At 40.0% G+C, this 21,045-nt stretch overlaps 1 protein-coding gene across 3 annotated transcripts in view; it reads right to left on the bottom strand.

Moving 5' to 3' along the window:
* Positions 1–21,045, bottom strand: part of LOC115143414 (contactin-4-like) — a 232,890-nt gene that overhangs the window by 201,530 nt on the left and 10,315 nt on the right. For all 3 annotated transcript variants that reach the window (XM_029683822.2, XM_029683823.2, XM_065001948.1), the window contains exon 2: positions 1,108–1,244. In XM_029683822.2, coding sequence (XP_029539682.1) covers positions 1,108–1,162 — 55 coding nt within the window. In that variant the 5' untranslated portion in view covers positions 1,163–1,244. The remainder of the gene's footprint in view (positions 1–1,107; positions 1,245–21,045) is intronic.

The following is a 21,045-nucleotide window of genomic DNA, read 5'->3' as shown; positions in this document are numbered from 1 at the left end:
GCACGTGGAGGCCACACACACTACTGAGCCTAATTTTGACTTGTTTTAAGGACATTACATCAAAGTTGGATCAGCCTGTAGTGTGGTTTTCCACTTTAATTTTGAGTGTCACTCCAAATCCAGACCTCCATGGGTTGATAAATTTGATTTCCATTGATAATTTTTGTGTGATTTTGTTGTCAGCACATTCAACTATGTAAAGAAAAAAGTATTTAATAAGAATATTTCATTCATTCAGATCTAGGATGTGTTATTTTAGTGTTCCCTTTATTTTTTTGAGCAGTGTATATTTTCAAATAAGTCCTTCATCATTATTTGGACCATATAGATTAATTAGCCAGATCTGTTTATTGTCCAATAGCATATTTAAAAGGGATATACCTTTCTTGCAGATCTGTTTGGACAGTTTGCACATTCGGATCGAAATTGTTATTAGTTAATATCATCACCCCTTTTGAGTTTCTTTGCCCACGGTGAACTCTTTGCCCAAGGTGAGTTTCTTTGCCCAAGGTGAGTTTCTTTACCCAAGGTGAGTTTCTTTGCCCAAGGTGAGTTTCTTTACCCAAGGTGAGTTTCTTTGCCCAAGGTGAGTTTCTTTACCCAAGGTGAGTTTCTTTGCCCAAGGTGAGTTTCTTTGCCCAAGGTGAGTTTCTTTGCCCACTCCATGGTGCAGTGTTAGTTACCACAGAATCAATGTCATTGCCATTTTTTCCTCTAATGATTAAATCTCACACTGATTTGCAATCATTGCATCCAATTGAATGTTTTCATTTTTTGTTTCATGTCTGCAACACAATCTCCTCCTTTATATTCATAGTGATTAAAGTAACTTCAGTCAACATTTACTGACTGACACCCCTTCCATACAATTATTTACTTTAACAACCCCCTTTCATATTAAATACATTTAACAACCTCATTATTTGTATTGTAATGTAACAAAAATTATGATTTATGTTTGCCTGTGGCAGGTGTAACTTGAGTTAGCTTCATTCTAAAACTATGGATTTCACACTGCAACCTGCCCTAAATACATAAGAATAAGGACACAAAACTTCACAAAAATAGCTCTTGCGTGCATCAAAAGTTCTTAATAAGGTACGTTACCTGCCAGGCACCCCATGAGTGACTTCAGCACCAGCAGTTTCCATAGCAACATCATCGTCAGATTTCTGGGGTCAAAGTAGACTCACATCCAATCACAAATGTATGGAATCCTTTTGGTACCTTTCTGGGTCTTCACTCTGTATAACAAGAGACAGGTGAAATGAATTCCATGATAAGATACAAAGACAGTCCTTTATTAGCACTTGAGAAAAGTACTATCTACGGCATATTGGTTAAACATTAAAGCTGAAATCCTTAATTGAAACATTTACAAATTACCTGGAGAAATGTAACCACTCGTAAATTCAAAGTGAGCTATGTGTGCAAGGATTGAAGGCAGTTCTACGGTAAAAGAGTGACTTTGAATTTGCAATCATTGGTTTTTGTTTGATATCAAAAGTATAGTTTTAACTATGTTTTAAGGCTATACAGTGTTTGTTTACATTTACTTTGTTTACGATCGTTGGCATAAAACAAGCTTATATTTTGGATTCTAATGTGTAACAAAGGTTGAACTAAGCTCATGAGGCAATTCTAAGTTATATTCTTCAAGAATGAATAGGTACAGTATATATCATTAACTTATAAGCCCTATAATGGATGTAACAACTAAGTATTTGTTGGGGTAGCCTAGTGGTTAGTGTTGGGCTAGTAACCAGAAGGTTGCAAGTTCAAATCCCCAACCTGACAAGGTACAAATCTGTAGTTCAAGGCAGTTAACCGACTGTTCCTAGGCTCATTGAAAGTAATAATTTGTTCTTAACTGACTTGCCTAGTTAAATAAAGGTAAAATAATCTATCTTTAAAGGAATATGATGGCATGCCTCGCTTCTGATGACATGTCAAGGACTAGGGCAATGCTTTCCAAACTGTTAACCTTCACAGCCTACTGTAGACCGTCATTCGGTTAGATTTTAAAAATGATGAATGTATCAGAAATTAACCTAGCTATTACAGTGAAAGAATACCATGCCACTGTTTGAGGAGAGTGCACAGTTATGAACTTGGAAATGTATTAATTAGGCACATTTGGACAGTCTTGATACACTATTTCGAACAGAAATACAATGGTTAATTGAATCAGTCTAAAACTTTGCACATACACATGCTGCCATGTGGCCAAAATCTAAATTGCGCCTAACCTGGAATAGTACATTATGGCCTTTTTCCTTGCATTTCAAAGATGATGGGGCACATTTTTTTGTTTACAAAAAAAATAAAAAATCTTTGAATTATCTTTAACCAGATCTAATGTGTTATATTATCCTACATTCATTTCACATTTCCACAAACTAAAGAATATGCATATCCTTGCTTCAGGTCCTGAGCTACAGGAAGTTACATTTGGGTATGTCCTTTTAGCCAAAAATTGAAAAAAGGAAGCCTTGAATGTGAACAAAGACATTACTTTGAAAGTATACATCAATTAGGGAATTAGATGATTGAGTTAAAAACTGACTCTATATTCTCTTTCACCTCCCAAAAAACCCATTACATGTACAATGTAACTCTCAATGCACAGACATTGATACCTTACTCCTTTTTTCTCCCTCCCAAAGTCAGGCTGGAGCCTGTTCTAATTTCCTGAAAAGCTACAGAGGCAAAAAAAAAGCAAAAATAGCACAGATTTCATGTTTGGCGCAAAGTAATTACGAGTGACATGCATTCCCATACCCATGAAAAATACAGTTCCAGACACACCTATTTTTAAGCCTATTTTGGTAGCTCCTTCTTGAACATACAGTGGCACATATATACTTAATAATACCAATTCACTTCTACGTTCATAAACGTTGCATGCCACAGCAGGAGATGAGGTGTAAAAAAACATGTCAGTGATCCCAGTGTCAGTGTCAGATGTGTTTAATTCCCCAGCAGAAATACCAGGGGTATCGCCATGGAATCTGTACCCAAACCTGAAAAGCCTGCATTGTTTCAGAGGGATAGTAATTATCTGAGTGCTCCAGGCCATCAATGTAAAGAGCAGAAGAGAAGGGGGGCTGCAGGGGATATAAATAAAATCAATGCCATCCAGAGACAGTGTCCCATGGCAGTACTTTTACAACATTAGCTTACTGTAACCTGCTGCCCTACAGCCAATATAATGCTTACTCATTTTACATCAGGACAGGAAACTGCATTCTATGTTTGGTAGGAAAGTAGTGCATGATGAACTTTGAAACGTGGTCATCTTGTTATTGTCAGTCTTTGAATAAGTATTTCATATCGTTTGTTGAAAGACAAATATGATCCAATTAGGATTTATTCAGAAGCTGACACAACTAATTGCTGTATTGTTTAAATTTGAATTACACATTTCCCTCTCATCTCCTCTGCTCAACTCCAACCCCCAAAAACAACACGTTTTTGGAGAGGACAGAATAATATGTGTACATCTCAAAATGAGTGATTGTTCAAAGTAACTCAAATGAAAAAATAAACTTATAAGATAGTTCCTATTTTCAGGGTCTCTCAAAGGTTTGCACGGACTTTGTCAACAGCTAACTGTTTCACGTGCTGATGTTTGAGCCTTTGTTATTTCCTCGAGTGACAAAGGTATATCTAAATCAGTGATGGACTATTATCTACTTGTCCTCTGTGACTGAGAGTTCTGTCATCACAGGTCCCAATTCAATCAATTATAAACAAATGTAAAACCGCACTGAGGGTTATCTCAGAATGTTTACACTGTCTCAGAGATGTTCCTCTTAAGGACCTTGTCATTGCATAAAAAGTGCCAAATTGGGATAGATATGGGTTTCAGTAGCAGGGAGAGGAAGTAGAGATGTAAATTAAACAGAATAGGGGTAGGCAGTTGGATGTACAGTATGCAGCTTGCCACAGTCTGAGAGAACAACACAGAATAAGTCTGAGGCAAATGTCAGAAGCTGCCTCTGGAAAAGCTGTGTACACTCGTTACAAAGGCAATACAGCAATATGACAAGCTAAGTAATGCAATGTACAATTTGCAAAGCTTCTCTAGAAAACAAGCTGCAATGATCCCATGTCCCCTAGGTAAATACATGTTTATTCATGGATCTAGTATATAATAACAACCCACACCATCCCATTACACCGCAAACAGGCTCTTGTTGGCTTTTCACTATCTAAACAGAGGCAGAAGCAGTATTGAAAGTCTTCTTCAGTTCCTGCTTACTGAATTGTAATGCTACATCTCAAAGACACGCGTGAGCAATGCAATAATCATAGGTTCCAAAACACTAGGAGCAAGAAATCAATATGAGACCAGAATATTGTATTTTCTTCACTTTCAGAAAAATATGGACTGAAACTTAAGCCTGGATTTGTCAATGGGTCACATTTAATATCTTATCTTTATTTCAATCAGTGTCCTCTAATGAATCCCTCTCCCTGAAGATTCAAGCTATATTTCATCACTTTGCATATTGACAAGATGTATTTCCTTTACAACAGCTGGATGAACTGGTTGCAAAATCTGCCATTTATTTGGACGACCTCAATCACACACCATAACTTTATGAAGACGTAGTGTTACTTCCATAAACCCATTCTCCAATAAAAGAGTTAGGTACTGTATCTCACTATGGGAAACACGTTGGGCATGACCAAGCACAGAAGCTCCAATGACACCACATCTGTCAAAGAAAGACAGGTCCCAGAAGTGACAGGGGAGCTCCGCCTCCCTCATATAACCCACTGCAGAACCTAGACATGACATTCTCGTTCTCTTCCACATGAAAACCACATTAGAAGCTGTCCTCAGCAAGTCTGGATTATCAGTCTCCTAATCAACATTTCACCACAAACATTACAAATGAATGACATACGTACCATTTAATGATGTACTATGCAGAAATTGGTCCGCCATTTCCTGGTTTCTAAAATTTGAATAGTTCGCTTAATTCAGTTTATGCGACAAAACAAGCAAGTATAGTGTAGATAATCATTGTACCATCTAAATTTCTATGAAATATATTTTCCATAATAAAAATATATTATTTTCAGCTGTTTGAACCGGGTGTACAAAACCGAAAGTAAAAGACGCAAAAACAAAACTTAAGAATGGGAAGCATAGAAATAGTGTACATAGAACAGATCTACCGCTTCTTAGACTTGCTTTCAACGAGAATGACAGCTCTATAACAGAAAAAGTTACATATTGCAGCTTTAAATATCTTTGTAACCTGGGGGCTGTCCTATGAGAGGCTTTTCTTGTTGGGTAATGTCCTTAATTTGTGTGGCAGACATGACATGATAGTGTATCAAATGATGTGTGCTGAGCAATGGAGGTCAGATAACTGACCATTGATTAGCCTTCCTGAATGATGTATACTGTACCTATAGTTCACAGGATACATACATCATAGCATATGCCTATGGTGATATCTTATTATGGTAATAATAGCACAGACCTCTGAGACAAAGGTAGGCTCAACATTGACAATAAATTATGCCTCAACAGAGTTAAGTGAATGAGAGAATGAGCTATTACATAAGCTATTGTATAATGATCAGATATTGTATTTTACTGCACTTGTAATGCTTGAGTAATGACTACTGGTGTCCTAATTAATCACAAACCATATGAACTTCAACAGTGATAAAGTTTTTACAGACTTGGTCTACCAGACATTTCTCTACCATGGGTTTTCAACTTGGATGTCTTTCTCTCATTGTCCTGCCACAAGCAGTCTATTGCTTGAATAGAAAGGTACACGGGGTATCAAGAGCCCTCTCACACCATGACAGCATTAGAACAGTCCCTCTCAGGGTTGAGCACATTCATTAATGGGAACAGAAACATTCAAAACTGTTGTAAGGAAGAACACACAATAGCTACCTAGGGCTTCAACTTCCCAAAATACATAGCCTTACATTGTCCTTCTTAGCAGCCAGATTACAACCTCTCCCTCAACGTGACCAAGAGAAAGGACATGATTGTGGACTACAGGAAAAAGAAGACCGAGCACACCCCCATTCTTATTTACGGGGTGTCAGTGGAGCAGGTTGAGAGCTTCAAGTTCCTTGGTGTCCACATCACCAACAAACATACATGGTCCAAGCACACCAAGACAGTCGTGAAGAGGGCACGACAAAACCTATTCCCCCTCAGGAGACCGAAAATATTTGGCATTGGTCCTCAGATTCTCAAAAGGTTCTACAGCTGCACCATTGAGAACTGGTTCCATCACTGCCTGGTATGACAACTGCTCGGCCTCCGACCGCAAGGCTCTACAGAGGGAAGTGCAAACGGCCCAGTACATCACTGGGGCCAAGCTTCCTGCCATCCAGGACCTCTATACCAGGCAGTGTCAGAGGAAGGCCCTAAAAATTGTCCTAGTCATAGACTGTTCTCTCTGCTACCGCACGGCAAGCGGTACCGGAGTGCCAAGTCTAGGTCCAAGAGGCTTCTAAACAGCTTCTATCCCCAAGCCATAATACTCCTGACACCTAATCAAATGGCTACCCAGACTATTTGCATTGCCCCCCCTCTCCCCCTCTTTTACACCCCTGCTATTCTCTGTTTTTATTTTCTATGCATAGTCAATTTAATAACTCTACCTTCATGTACATATTACCTCAACGAATCGGCAGCCCCGCACATTGACTCTGTACCGGTACTCCCCTGTATATAGTCTCCCTATTGTTATTTTACTGCTGCTCTTTAAATTACTTGTTACTTTTATCTCTTATTCTTATCTGGGGTTTTTTACAACTGCATTGTTGGTTAGGAGGTCGTAAGTAAGCATTTCACTGTAAGATCTACAAATGTTGTATTCGGCGCATGTGACTAATACAATTTGATTTGATTTGATTTGGTTCTTTGTATGTAACCTTCTTGTCTGAAACACTTCTTGTCTGTAAGAATCCCATTATACTCTGCTCTACTCTGTCTGGACACAGTGCATTGCCTTCGCTTGACTTTTTGTATAACCACCATAATGAACATCAGAATAGAGGAGCAGACAGCCTTGAGCTAAAACACAGCACACAAATCCCTTTCTTATAAAGCTGTGCAACCTCTGCCAGCTTGGAGCACAATAAACAGAGAAACTTCTATAACACTGCTCAACTATCAAGATGTCCAAGAGTTCTGTTGCTGACACAATTGCTGTACTGTTTGGAGGTACAGGAAATTATTCACGAAGCCTGTTCTGATCCTCATTTAGAAGTAAGTTGATCAAAAAACATTCCAGTAATATTCACAATAATATTGATTGAATATCCAGAAGTATTGACTAGAACTACAAGCTACAAGTATCATCTAGTAGTATTAATCACTTCTCAAAGTGAAATCTACCAGAATATCTGTAGAGTGGTCCCATCTGTATGTGCTTTAGTAGCTAACTCCCCTGACTATCTTTGTCATGTCATGTTATGCCATGTTATGCCATACATATGGCATGAAGGCCACAGTCAGAGGGATTGGCTGAAGCACTAACATACCTGAGACTGGGCTAGAACATCAGTGCCTCATATTACTAACAGAATGGTATCTACTCTTGATAAAAGCACCAGCTGAAACACAGTGGGTGTTATCAGTGGTGACTAGATGTTGGCAGTGGACAATTAAATTAACTGCCAAGTGAAAATCTCATTTAGAAAAATGTATATTCTGTTAAAGATGCACTATGCAGAAATTGCTCAGACATTTCTGAGTCAAACATTCTAACAGTTCAACTAATTTCAGTTTATGTAATAAAACAAGCAAGTATAGTGTAGAGAACCATTGCAGCATATGAAACGCTGTGAAATATATTTTCCATAACCAAAAATATTTTATTTTACACTGTTTGAAGCTGGTGTACAAAACTAAAAGTAAAAGACGCAATAAACTCAATTTAAGAACAGAAAGCATAGAAATATCACACATATATCAGACCTACTGCTTCATAGATTTGCTTTCAATGAGAATGACAGCCCTAAAACACACATTTCTATATGAATTTGGTCGAGTCGACATCTATAACTCATGTCCAAATAATGTTGTTTACTCGTCCTATACTTGTATTTGTGGCCAAAGCATAAATGGTAGGAAAAACACTTAAAAAAACCTCTTTAAACTTATTTCAGCAGACTGTTTAAAAAATACTTGCTATTTCCTCATAGAACATGGGTTATCTCCCTGAGGAGGATGAGCTGGTCTAGAGGAGGATGAACTGGCCAATCAGTGGCCTACTTGCATGAATATGTTTAATGACCGTTATATGCCCACACCATTCCAACACAGAACAGCTGCTATTTAACATAATGAAATTACAATTTTTGGTAAGGTAAACTATTTCACTCATGTTCTAAGTAAATATAGGTCATATTTCACAGAAAGCTGGAAACACTGGGCAGTTACTTTAAGTCATGTAGATCATCCAGGGGAGTGATATAACAGGCTCCATCACTAATACATCAGTATGTCTCTCAAACCTATGCTCACTGGGCTGTCGCGCACAAGCCACATTACAATAATGTGTTTCCTCCTTATTAAACCCAATGGAAGCTGAACAACTTGAGTCGTGTGCAGTAATTGAACTCCATATAATGAGGTCAAAGTATGCAGCATTACCCTTTCTGTGAGGTCAAGAATACAGCATCAACATCAATATGAAGTTAACGGAGGTTTGAAATCAATTAATTTTTCAAACTAGAAAATGCCAAAGCCTTGTAACCACCAAGCCCCCACCAATCCTCTCCCTCAACTATACTTGACATGGATGCTTGAATTCCCTCGCAGACGAGACAGTAAAAAAAAAAGACTATTTCACACTATGACAATTGTCCCAGATTCACATGGATAAATAAAGAATAGAAATAATAAAATAGTTGCATTCATAAGAAAACTGAATCAAACCCAAGGTTCATCTGCACAGTATATAACTCACCTGCCATACAGTATATGGATATTTCCATTGATAAAGTGAATGAATATGAAACAGACCCTTCGGATTATTCAAGATGGGTTAAATAGCTGACCTTTTTAACATGTCCAGCACAGTGTAGAATTTTTATAACCTGCTGTGATTTCTGTGTATTTGACTGCAAATACTTGATGCTGCGATGCTTTGTACATTTGTAAGGCCGACTAGATAATGCTGCATGCTGCATAGTAGTTTTTATAAACACTAAGCCATTCTGGTTGCCTACTTCCCTTGAATGCAGCGGTCAATTATTTAACCTCAGGAGTAATATTTTTAGCCTTTCTAGAAAGCATAGCGTGTCCACCAGTGTTATCCTCCTGGATAGCATTTCAACACTGAACAAACGTGTTCATATCATTCTTTGCCTTTGATGCCCTTTCAGTTGACTTCCTGTCAATCACCCAGGTAATTTCCCATGTTTGAAATGCACCAGAATGAATAAGAACTTCCCTCATCTCTTAATTACAGCACTAGGAGGTCAGTATTTTGCTATTTGCATGTACTGTACATTTCATGAGTTTCCCTGAAAACATTAGCCAAGACATTTCCCCTTATATGAGCAACAGGGGACATTTTACTATCTGTGTAAATGAAGGAAGTACACGAATAGTACTCATGCTGAACAGTGTGTCATACCTCTACCAAAAAACATGTTTTTTGCTCTGAATATTCATAATTGAACAAATAGAGCCATCAGCACACCAATGTCGCTCTTGCTGCTGGTGATTCCCTGATCCACCTCTACGCAGACGACACCATTCTGTATACATCTGGCCCTTCTTCGGACACTGTGTTAACTAACCTCCAATGGAGCTTCAATGCCATACAACACTCCTTCCATGGCCTCCAACTGCTCTTAAACGATAGTAAAACCATATGCATGCTTTTCAACTGTTCACTGCCCGCACCCACCCACCCGACTAGCATCACTACTCTGGACGGTTCTGACTTAGAATATGTGGACAACTACAAATACCTAGCTGTCTGGCTAGACTGTAAACTGTCCTTCCAGACTCATATTAAACATCTCCAATCCAAAATTAAATCTAGAATCGGCTTTTATTTCGCAACAATGCCTCCTTTACTCACGCCGCCAAACATACCCTCGTAAAACTGACTATCCTACCGATCCTCGACTTTGGCGATGTCATTTACAAAATAGCTTCCAATACTCTAGTCAGCAAACTGGATGTCGTCTCTCACAGTGCCATCCGTTTTGTCACCAAAGCCCGTTATACCACCCACCACTGCGACCTGTATGCTCTAGTCTGCTGGCCCTCGCTACATATTCGTCGCCAGCCCCACTGGCTCCAGGTCATCTATAAGTCTATGCTAGGTAAATCTCCACCTTAACTCAGCTCACTGGTCATGATAACAACACCCACCCGTAGCACGCGCTCCAGCAGGTATATCTCACTGGTCATCCCAAAAGCCAACACCTACTTTGACCGCCTTTCCTTCCAGTTCTCTGCTGCCAATGACTGGAACGAATTGCCAAGATCGCTGAAGCTGGAGACTTATATTTCCCTCACTAACTTTAAACATCAGCTATCTGAGCAGCTAACCGATCGCTGCAGCTGTACATAGCCCATCTGTAAATAGCCCACCCAATCTACCTACCTCATCCCCATATTGTTTTTATTTACTTTTCTGCTCTTTTGCACACCAGTATTTCTACTTGCACACCATCATCTGTTCATCTATCACTCCAGAAGTAATTTGCTAAATTGTAATCACTTCGCTACTATGGCCTATTTATTGCCTTACCTCGTCACGCCATTTGCACACACTGTATATAGACTTCCTTTTTTTCCTCTATTGTGTTATTGACTGTACGCTTCTTTATGTACGCTTCCATGTGTAACTCTGTGTTGTTGTTTGTGTCGCACTGGTTTGTTTTATCTTGGACAGTTCGCAGTTGTAAATGAGAACTTGTTCTCAACTAGCTTACCTGGTTAAATAAAGGTTAAATAATATTTGTTTTTTTAAATAAAAAATGTAAATACACATGCAGGCTTCTGATACAACATGCTATTCAACATGCTATTCATAGGATGAATACTAGCACTCCATGTTCTATGAATGCTATATTATATTTTTCTAAAGTCTACAGAATGCAGACTGTTTTGAATCAGGATATAAAATTTGCCTTGCATTTTTGTTTCCAGTCCAACTTGTTTTACAAGATCGTATTCTATCGAATTCATTCCACCAGAAACCATAAAACGGATAGTAAAGCAGGATGGAGCCATTACTGGAAGCTCTCCGTTTTGCAAACTCAAACCCCCATTTTCTATTTTGCGATTCTTTTTTCGATACATTTTACTCTATTTTCACTAAATTAATCCGCTATCATTTATTACAACCGTCAAGAACTTTTGAACATCAGATAGGCGGTTACTTAACTAAATTCCGTCTTCAACTTTGACTCATCTGCCCCGGGCCCTTTCTGTAATTCTGACCCAAATTTCAGGCTACCCAAGAGGAAACTCTGGCGTTACAGAGGCAAGAGTGGAGTGGGGGGTTCCTAGCGAGATTAAGGCGAAGGGAATACCGGCCACCTCTTCCCTCCATTCTACTGGCCACTTGATAATAAGATGGATGACCTCCCATCGTTGATTTTCTACCAACAGGGCTCTCAAAACATGGCCCTGAAACATGGCTCTTGGACAAGATAGTCTCCATTCACCATACGGAAAGGACAGTGGAGTCAGGGAAATCAGGAGGGGTTTTCCTCTTCATCAACAACAACTGGTGTGCTGACTCGAGCGCTGTGCAAGTGTCAACCCATTGTTCATCCGTATTGACCTCATGGTCAAATGCCAACACTTCTACCTCCCAAGGGAGTTTTCAGCTGTTATCGTGAGTGTTGAATACATTCCACCTCAGGACAAGAACATTAACTGCATCAACTTAATGAACTGTATATGGCTAAAAACAAGCAGGCTGCTTTTCTGGTTGCCGGCAATTTTAAATCTGTGCCATTAAGACACGTGATGCCCAACTTCCATCAACAAGTCTCCTTCGCCACTAGGGGTGATGAAGTCATGATCTGCCCAATGAAGCCACTCTACCGGATGAACTCAATTGTTTTATGCACGCTTCGACAATAACAACATCGTGCCAGACGTGAGGGCCATCACCGACCCAGAGAACTCTGGGTGATCTCCCCAAGGCCGACATGCGTATGGTCTTTAATCAGGTTATGGTACCGACGCTATTCCAGGGCGCGTTCTCAAAGCATGTACAGAACAGCTGGCAGGCATATTCACGCTAATTTTCAACCTCTCCTTGTCCCAGTCGATGTTCTCCACATGTTTTAAGATGACCACCATCATTCCTGTTCCCAAGATCTCTAAGGCTTAATGTAACAATCACTACCGCCCTGTAGCACTTATATCTTTAAAAGACGGGTTATGGCACACATCAACTACATCATCCCAGACACCCTAGACCAGCGTTTCCCAAACTCAGTCCTCGAGACACCAAAGGGTGCAGGTTTTGGTTATTGTCCTAGCACTACACAGCCGATTCAAATAATCAACTAATCATCAAGCTTTTCTTATTTGAATCAGCTGTGCAGTGTAAGGGCAAAAACCAAAACGTGCACCCCTTGGGGTCCTGAGGACTGCTCTAGACCCACTCCAATTTGCATACCGCAATCTCAATTGCACTCCACACTACCCTCACCCACCTAGATAAGAGGAATAGCTATGTGAGAATACTGTTAATTGACTACTTAGGAACCTTGGGAATGAATACCTCCTTCTGCAACATGATCCTGGACTTTCGGACGGGCTGACCTTAGGAGTTGAGGGTAGGCTATATCACCATGCTGACCCTCAACACGGGGTCTCCACAGAGGTGTGTGCTTAGTCCCCTCCTGTACTGACTGTTCACTCATGACTGCGTGGCCATGCACAACTCCATCTCCATCATCAAGTTTGCTGACAACACAACAGTCGTGACACAGCCTACAGGGAGAAGGTCTGTGGCCTGTCAGTGTGATCCGAAACACAACTTCTCCCTCAACGCCAGCAAGACCAAGGAGCTGATCGTTGACTACAGGAAACTGGGGGAGTGGGCGAGCACGCCCCCATCCACATCGACGGGGATGCAGTGGAGCGGATCGAAGGCTTCAAGTTCCTCAGTGTCCAAATCACTAAGGACTTAAAATGGTCCACACACATGCACACACTCCTCCCCCTCTTTAGGTTGAAAAGGGTTGGCATGGACCCTCAAATCCTAAAAGGGTCTACAGCTGTACCACTGAGAGCAGCTTAACTGGCTGTATCACTGCTTGGTATGGCCTGGTGCTACAGAGGGTGGTGTGGACAGCCCAGTACATCACTGGGGCCGAGCCCTGCCATCCAGGAGCTCTATATGGAGGACGTCAGAGAACTGGCAGTGTGGTGCCAGGCCAACAACCTCTCCTTCAACGTGACCAAGACTATGGAGATAATTGTGGACTACTGGGAAAGGATGGCCAAGCACGCCTCCATTCACATCAACAGGGCTGTAGTGGAGCAGGTCAAGAGCTTCAAGTTCCTAGGTGTCCACATCTCTAACAAACTATCAGGGTCCAAACACACCAAGACAGTCGTGAAGAAGACACAACAATGCCTATGCCCCCTCAGGAGACTGAAAAGATTTAGCATGTGTCCTCAGATCATTTCTACATTTGCACCATCGAGAGCATGGTGCATAATGCTTAGTATGGCAACTGCTCTGCATTCAACCCCTGGCGCAACAGAGGGTAGTGCATATGGCCCAGTACATCACTGGGGTCAAGCTTTCTGCCATACAGGACCTCTATACCAGGCGGTGTCAGATAAAGGCTCTAAAAATTGTCAAAGACTCCAGCCACCCAAGTCATAGACTGTTCTCTCTGTTACCACATGCCAAGCGGTACCGGAGCGCCAAATCTAGGTCCAAAAGGATCCTTAACAGTTTCTACCCCCAAACTATAAGACTGCTAAAGAGCTAATCAAATGGCTTCCCTGACTATTTGCATTAACCCCCTTTTTAATGCTGTTGCTGTTTATTATCTATACATAGTAACTTTACCTGTACCTACATGTACATTTTACCTCAATTACTTCGACTAACCTGTACCCCTGCACATTGACTTGGTACCGGTACCCCCTGTATTAGAGGTTGACCGAACATGATTTTTCAACGCCGATACCGATTATTGGAGGACCAAAAAATGCAGATACCGATTAATCGGACGATATTTTGACTATGTACAGACTCAGTGAGCATAGCCTTGCTATTGAGAAAGGCCGCCATAGGCAGACATGGCTCTCAAGAGAAGACAGGCTATGTGCTCACTGCCCACAAAATGAGGTGGAAACTGAGCTGCACTTCCTAACCTCCTGCCCAATGTATGACCATATTAGAGAGACATATTTCCCCCAGATTACACAGATCCACAAAGAATTCGAAAACAAATCCAATTTTGAAAAACTCCCATATCTTTTGGGTGAAATTCCACAGTGCCATCACAGCAGCAATATTTGTGACCTGTTGCCACGAGAAAAGGGCAACCAGTGAAGAACAAACACCATTGTAAATACAACCCATATTTATGCTTATTCATTTTATCTTGTGTCCTTTAACTATTTGTACATTGTATATATATATATAATATGACATTTGTAATGTCTTTACAGTTTTGAAACTTCTGTATGTGTAATGTTTACTGTTAATTTTTGTTGTTTTTCACTTTATATATTCACTTTGTATGTTGTCTACCTCACTTGCTTTGGCAATGTTAACACATGTTTCCCATGCCAATAAAGCCCTTGAATTGAATTGAATTGAATATATATATATTTGTAATAATGACAATTACAACAATACTGAATGAACACTTTTATTTTAACTTAATATAATACATCAATAAACTTAATCTAGTCTCAAATAAATGATGAAACATGTTCAATTTGGTTTAAATCATGCAAAAACAAAGTGTTGGAGAAGAAAGTAAAAGTGCAATATGTGCCATATAAAAAAAGCTAACGTTTAAGTTCCTTGCTCAGAACATGAGAACATATGGAAGCTGGTGGTTCCTTTTAACATGAGTCTTCAATATTCCCAGGTAAGAAGTTTTAGGTTGTAGTTATTATAGGGATTACAGAACTATTTCTCTCTATACCATTTGTATTTCATATACCTTTGACTATTGGATATTCTTATAGGCACTATAGTATTGCCAGCCTAATCTCGGGAGTTGATAGGCTTCAAGTCTTGAACAGTGCAATGCCTGAAGCACAGCGAAGAGCTGCTGGCAAATGCAGGAAAGTGCTGTTTGAATGAATGCTTATGAGCCTGCTGCTGCCTACCACAGCTCAGTCAGACTGCTCTATCAAATATCAAATCATAGACTTAATTATAATAACACACAGAAATACAAGCCGTAGGTCATTAATATGGTCAAATCTGGAAACAATCATTTTGAAAACAAAACGTTTATTCTTACAGTGAAATACGGAACTGTTCCGTATTTTATCTAACGGGTGGCATCCCTAAGTCTAAATATTGCTGTTACCTTGCACAACCTTCAATTTTATGTCATAATTATGTACAATTCTGGCAAATTAATTACGGTCTTTGTTAGGAAAAAATGGTTTTCACACAGTTTGCAACAAGCCAGGTGACCCAAACTGCTGCATATACCCTGACTCTGCTTGCACAGTGTTACGCACGCCTCTATGAAGAGGGAACGCAACACCCTGCTACAACTAAACTCTCCGTGAAGTGAAAAAGGTATGGACTGTAGGTGCAAGTAAGAATGACAACAGGCAGAATGTGGTACCGTTTACAAGGACTTTATTCCTTTACACGGTAATATGGGGAAAAGGGGCTGGACGGAACCAAAGCAAAGAAAGTAAATCTCAAACACCCTCCCCCCTCTCCTATCTTACCTGCCTACCCACTACTTACCTAATTTAGCACCACCTGGTGCCCTAACCAAAATACAGGGGGTGGTTCGCCCAGGTCTTACCTATTGTGCCTAGACAATGAATATACTACGGGTATATGTATGCCCGCGGGCCTCTTGCCTAAGCACTCCCTAGGTGCCTTCCCCTTCCCCCCTGGGAACAAATGAAACAGAATATTAAACAATTTCACAAACAAACTAAGAAACAAAGGACATCAAATAAGCTCTATCTGAGCAACAAACTCACAAAACATACCAACTCTCAGCAATGAACTCCCAGCAAAATCAACCTCTATCAAAATCTCTCTAGCAAAATCTCTGCAATGACCACCCAGAAAAACTCCAATGACCACCCAGAAAAACTCCGTCCTCCTGAACAGAACACTGGCTTTTATATAGCTTCTGAAGGAATGGGTAATTGGAGACAGCTGCGTCTTGACGAGGGGGCGGGGTCAGCTCTCCAATTAGCCATGGAGTCAACCAATCAGCTGCTTGAGGGATTTCAGGAAGCCATTTCCTGAAATAAACACATGCAAATACACAAACTACAACACATAAACTGGGGAACGTAACACACAGAACGCAAGAGAAGTGACACAATTTCCCCAGTTAAAATAAATTCATGTTAACAGGCAATATTAACTAAATATGCAGGTTTAAAAATATATACTCGTGTACTGATTTTAAAGAAAGGCATTGATGTTTATGGTTAAGTACACATTGGTGCAACGACAGTGTTTTTTTTCGCGAATGCGCTTGTTAAATCATCACCCGTTTGGCGAAGTAAGCTGTGATTCGATGATAAATTAACAGGCACCGCATTGATTATATGCAACACAGGACAAGCTAGATAAACTGGTAATATCATCAACCATGTGTAGTTAACTAGTGATTATGTTAAGAATGATTGTTTTTTAAAAGAGAAGTTTAATGTTAGCTAGCAACTTACCTTGGCTCCTTGCTGCACTCGCGTAACAGGTAGTCAGCCTGCCACATAGTCTCCTCGTGGAGTGCAATGTAATCGGCCATAATCGATTGTTATGAAAACTCGGCAATTCCGATTAATCGGTCGACCTCTACCCTTTATATACTGTAGACTGGTTATTATTATTTTTTGCAAGTATTTTCTGACTTACTTCTAACAGCTTGTAAGTAAGCTTTTCACGGTAAGGTCTAGCTAGACAAATAAAATTAGATTTTATTAGAACACTTAAACATCTGAATACCGATATCAATCACCTTGGCACAAGTATTGCTACTCTATGCTTTGTTTAAGAAGGATTTTAACAGAGAGAGATATTTGGCACAGCTAACCCCTCAGGTCCGTTCTCCAGTATAATGTGAGGTCCAATGGTTTATTAATAGTGTTTTTAGACAGCAGTGTGTGGGACTGAGGGACCAAAGCGTTTCAACGGGGGGTTTCTTTCCAGAGAAAGAGGACATCCCTGTCTGACCATCCCTGTCAGCTCTAAACCTCTGACCTTCTTTTACACAAATTGGTTGTTTGTACAGCATCATGTTATATTGCACGTGTTGTAAAAACATGAACTAGGTGACAGCAGCACATAACCCTGCAGTGGGTGTTTTTTTGGAGCAGCACTTTCGTATAAAGGCATTTCTAAAATCATGTAACGCAGGGGTGAAGCTAGCATCTTAGCTGAGAAACGGTGAGCATCGGCTTCAAGCATACAGATAACAATTTCTAAAGAAGCTATGAATACATCTGTTGAAAAGTGTAGACCAGGACAGAGGGTCCTTGTACTTCAGCTTAAGCATTGAGCTTGTCGAACTGTCACTATTCTTGAATAAGTAAGAATAGAAAAAAAAGCATTTTTCTAGCATAATGAACTGCAATAGCTCTTCGGTTTTACTCGAATACTGTATCCCAGATAGTGACACTACAATGGCCCGTCTGCAGCCCACAGCTAGCACTACTTGTACTTAGAAATTGAATAAATGATACGTGTATGTGAATCTATTTCAAACGTGACAAATCATCCCCATCTCCTAATGCATCTGTCTGCACTCTCCTATTTTTTCCTTCATAAAAGGTCAAAAACCTAAAAAAAAAAGCAATTAGTGTTAAAAGGCTTTTTATTCGCTGAGAGGCATTTGATCAGCTATAAGAAATCAGTCCATAGCTGGAGGTGTTGTGGTCTCACAGACAGTAGATTGGATTTCAATAAAACAAAGATGGTAAATCATGTCTGCCACCTTTTACTTCCTGCCTTTAGGGAATAGAAAAGAAGAATTCTGTCCAGATCTTTCCATAAAAGTATTGTCTGAATTGAAGTGTGGCTTTAGCAGGCTTTCAAGTTGGTAGTATAGTGTGTAAAGGTGTAATGTAATTACATAGTTATTAAGGTTATCTAAATATCCAATATGTATACATTTGTAAGTAGATAAAGTGAGATTGTTAATACGTTTCACTCCTGTACAGTAGTTACACCATGACAGCTTCTACATCAAGGCAGTTCCATCTCCTGCTGCATCATTCATTTAGTTAACACCCTAGCTCTATTACACTCATTTTGCAACAAATCTGTGCTTTAGCTATGTTTGAAAACATATTACCTTAGTTAAATGTGGGTTTTTGGCTTAGAAGCACAACAATCCTTGGTGTACGGTACAAACTGTGTTGTGTCTGCATCGTTTCCTTACTCAAACATGGTGCGACACGGTCCCTCCCTGGGAAAAGCTTTAATTGCAGGCTTAATAAGAGCAACACCACCCAACAACCAGCTTGTAGAAATATCTGAGCATTGGGACTATTGCATTATTAACTATGCTTTATGTGAGGGCTGCTAACAACTGCTTTCCAAGCAATCAAAGCAAGAGGTCAGGTTTGTGTTTCTTCCTCAGAATCCACTTCAATTGAAGACATGACGAGGGAATTATTTAAAAAAAAATCTTTCAACACTTTGTTTTTGCTATACCACAGGGGGGAATTCTTAGATTTTTGCAAGTGTTTTTTAGAGCAATATGGCACCCCATAGAGTGAGGCTGTAAGGTGTGTGAGCCTTCTTTCCCCCACCATTTATTACAATACAAACACACTCAATAAAAAAAACTCACGCCCCAGAGTGCTTTGTTATTTTCTTTTCACATAGCTGAGATTAAAGAAAAGTTGGATGAAATGGTATCACTAGATGACTCAACAGAAAGTCACAATGTGCTGGCACTGTAGACACAACAACAAGTTATGGTTTCAAGTTTAAAGTCACGTGTACAAGTACAGTGAAATTCCTTTCTTGCGAGCTCTAAACCCTACAATGTAGTAATCAATATCAATATAATACAAGGTGGAACAAAAACACATAAGAAATTAAAATAAGATTAAAGAAGAACATGAGAAAGTAATTAATCATACTATGTATAGGGTCAGTGGGTTCCAGTACTATATTTACAATGTGCAGGGAGACTGGAGTGAGAAAGGTAGATATGTACAGTCTAGGAGTAGGGCGACTAGGCATCAGGATATATGATAAACAGAGTAGCAGCAGCGTATATGATAATTTTGTGTGCGTCTGTGTAGAGTCAGTATAAATGTATGTGCATTTAATGTGTGTGTGAGCAAATGATGAAGTCTGTGTTTGTGTGGGTGTGTTGGAGTATCAGTGTGCGTAGTGTGGAGGGCCCTGTGAGTGTGCATAGAAAGTGCAGAAATTAAATTAAATACAAGGGAAAACTCAGAAAGTCTGTGTAGCCATTTTGTTAGCCATTTAGTTATCTATTTACAGTGCATTCGGAAAGTATTCAGACCCCTTGACTTCTTACTCATTTAGTTACATTGCAGCCTTATTCAAAAATGTATTAAATTAATTTGTTTCCTCATCAATCTACACACATTACCCCATAACGACAAAGCGAAAACAGGTTTTTAGACATTTTTGTAAATGTATAAACAAATCCAAAACGGAAATAAGTATAAATATTAGTTACATAAGTATTCTGACCTTTTGCTATAAGACTCTCGAAATTCAGCTCAGCTGAATCCTGTCTCCATTAACCATCCTTGAGATGTTTCTACAACTTGATTGGAGTCCATCTGTGGTGAATTCAATTGATTGGACATGATTTGGAACAGTACACACCTGTCTATATAAGGTCCCACAGTTGACAGTGCATGTCAGAGAAAAAAAACTAGCCTCAGAGCGTCACAGAGTTCTGGAACCATCGTGATTTCCATTTATTTGACCTTTATTTAACTAGGCAAGTCAGTTAAGAACAAATTCTCATTTACAATGGCAGCCTAGGAACCGTGGGTAAACTGCCTAACTCACAGATTTTTTTACCATGTCAGCTCGGAGATTTGATCGAGCAACCTTTCAGTTACTGTTACTAGTTAGCGTTTCAGTTAACGCTCTAACCACTGGGCTACCTGCCACCCCACAATACAGAATAAGGCTGTAATGTAACAAAATGTGGAAAAAGTCAAGGGGTCTGAATACTTTCCCGATGACAATGTATTCCTTTTGTCCAGGTGGATGCTGGCAGTGTGGAGTGGATCTGTTGGGGTGGTACGTGAATTGGAGTGGGTCCAGAGTGTCTGGGATGATGGTGTTGATGTGAGCCATGAACAGCCTTTCAAAGCATTTCATGGCTATACATGTGACTGATATGGAATGAACAAACAATGTGGCTCCTCAGTGAGCAGAGTACTAGAAAACACCTTGATATCACACAGGAGGGGGTGTCAACCGCTGTCTGTGCACTGGCAAAGTAGTATCAGGGGCCTGCAGCAACCTCCTCATCCATAATGACGTTATGAAGAATCACACAGCACTGTTTACTTTAAAAACCAACAGAGAACAGCAATAAAGCAGGGACTATTCCAGCAGTGCTAAAGAACTGACACAAAGCATTTGTCTTTATTTGCTGCTCTTTGCCCTAGTGTTCTTAAAAGTATCAGTGTGGTGAAAACCTCAGAGGCAAGACCCTTGGACTGCACAGTTTTGTCATAATGACGCTCCATAGAAAAAATCTCAGACTTTGAATACAACTCCGTAGTCAACAACTAGTGAGGCCTGCCTGATAGTGCTGCCAAACCATCCGTATTTGTCAGTAGGGACTGTGCAGAGATGAGTGGCCTGCTGG

The sequence above is a fragment of the Oncorhynchus nerka genome, linkage group LG15 (assembly GCF_034236695.1).
Source record: "Oncorhynchus nerka isolate Pitt River linkage group LG15, Oner_Uvic_2.0, whole genome shotgun sequence".
Lineage (NCBI taxonomy): Eukaryota > Metazoa > Chordata > Actinopteri > Salmoniformes > Salmonidae > Oncorhynchus > Oncorhynchus nerka.
Note: the sequence above shows the minus strand (reverse complement) of the source record. Positions and strands in the feature narration are given on the sequence as shown.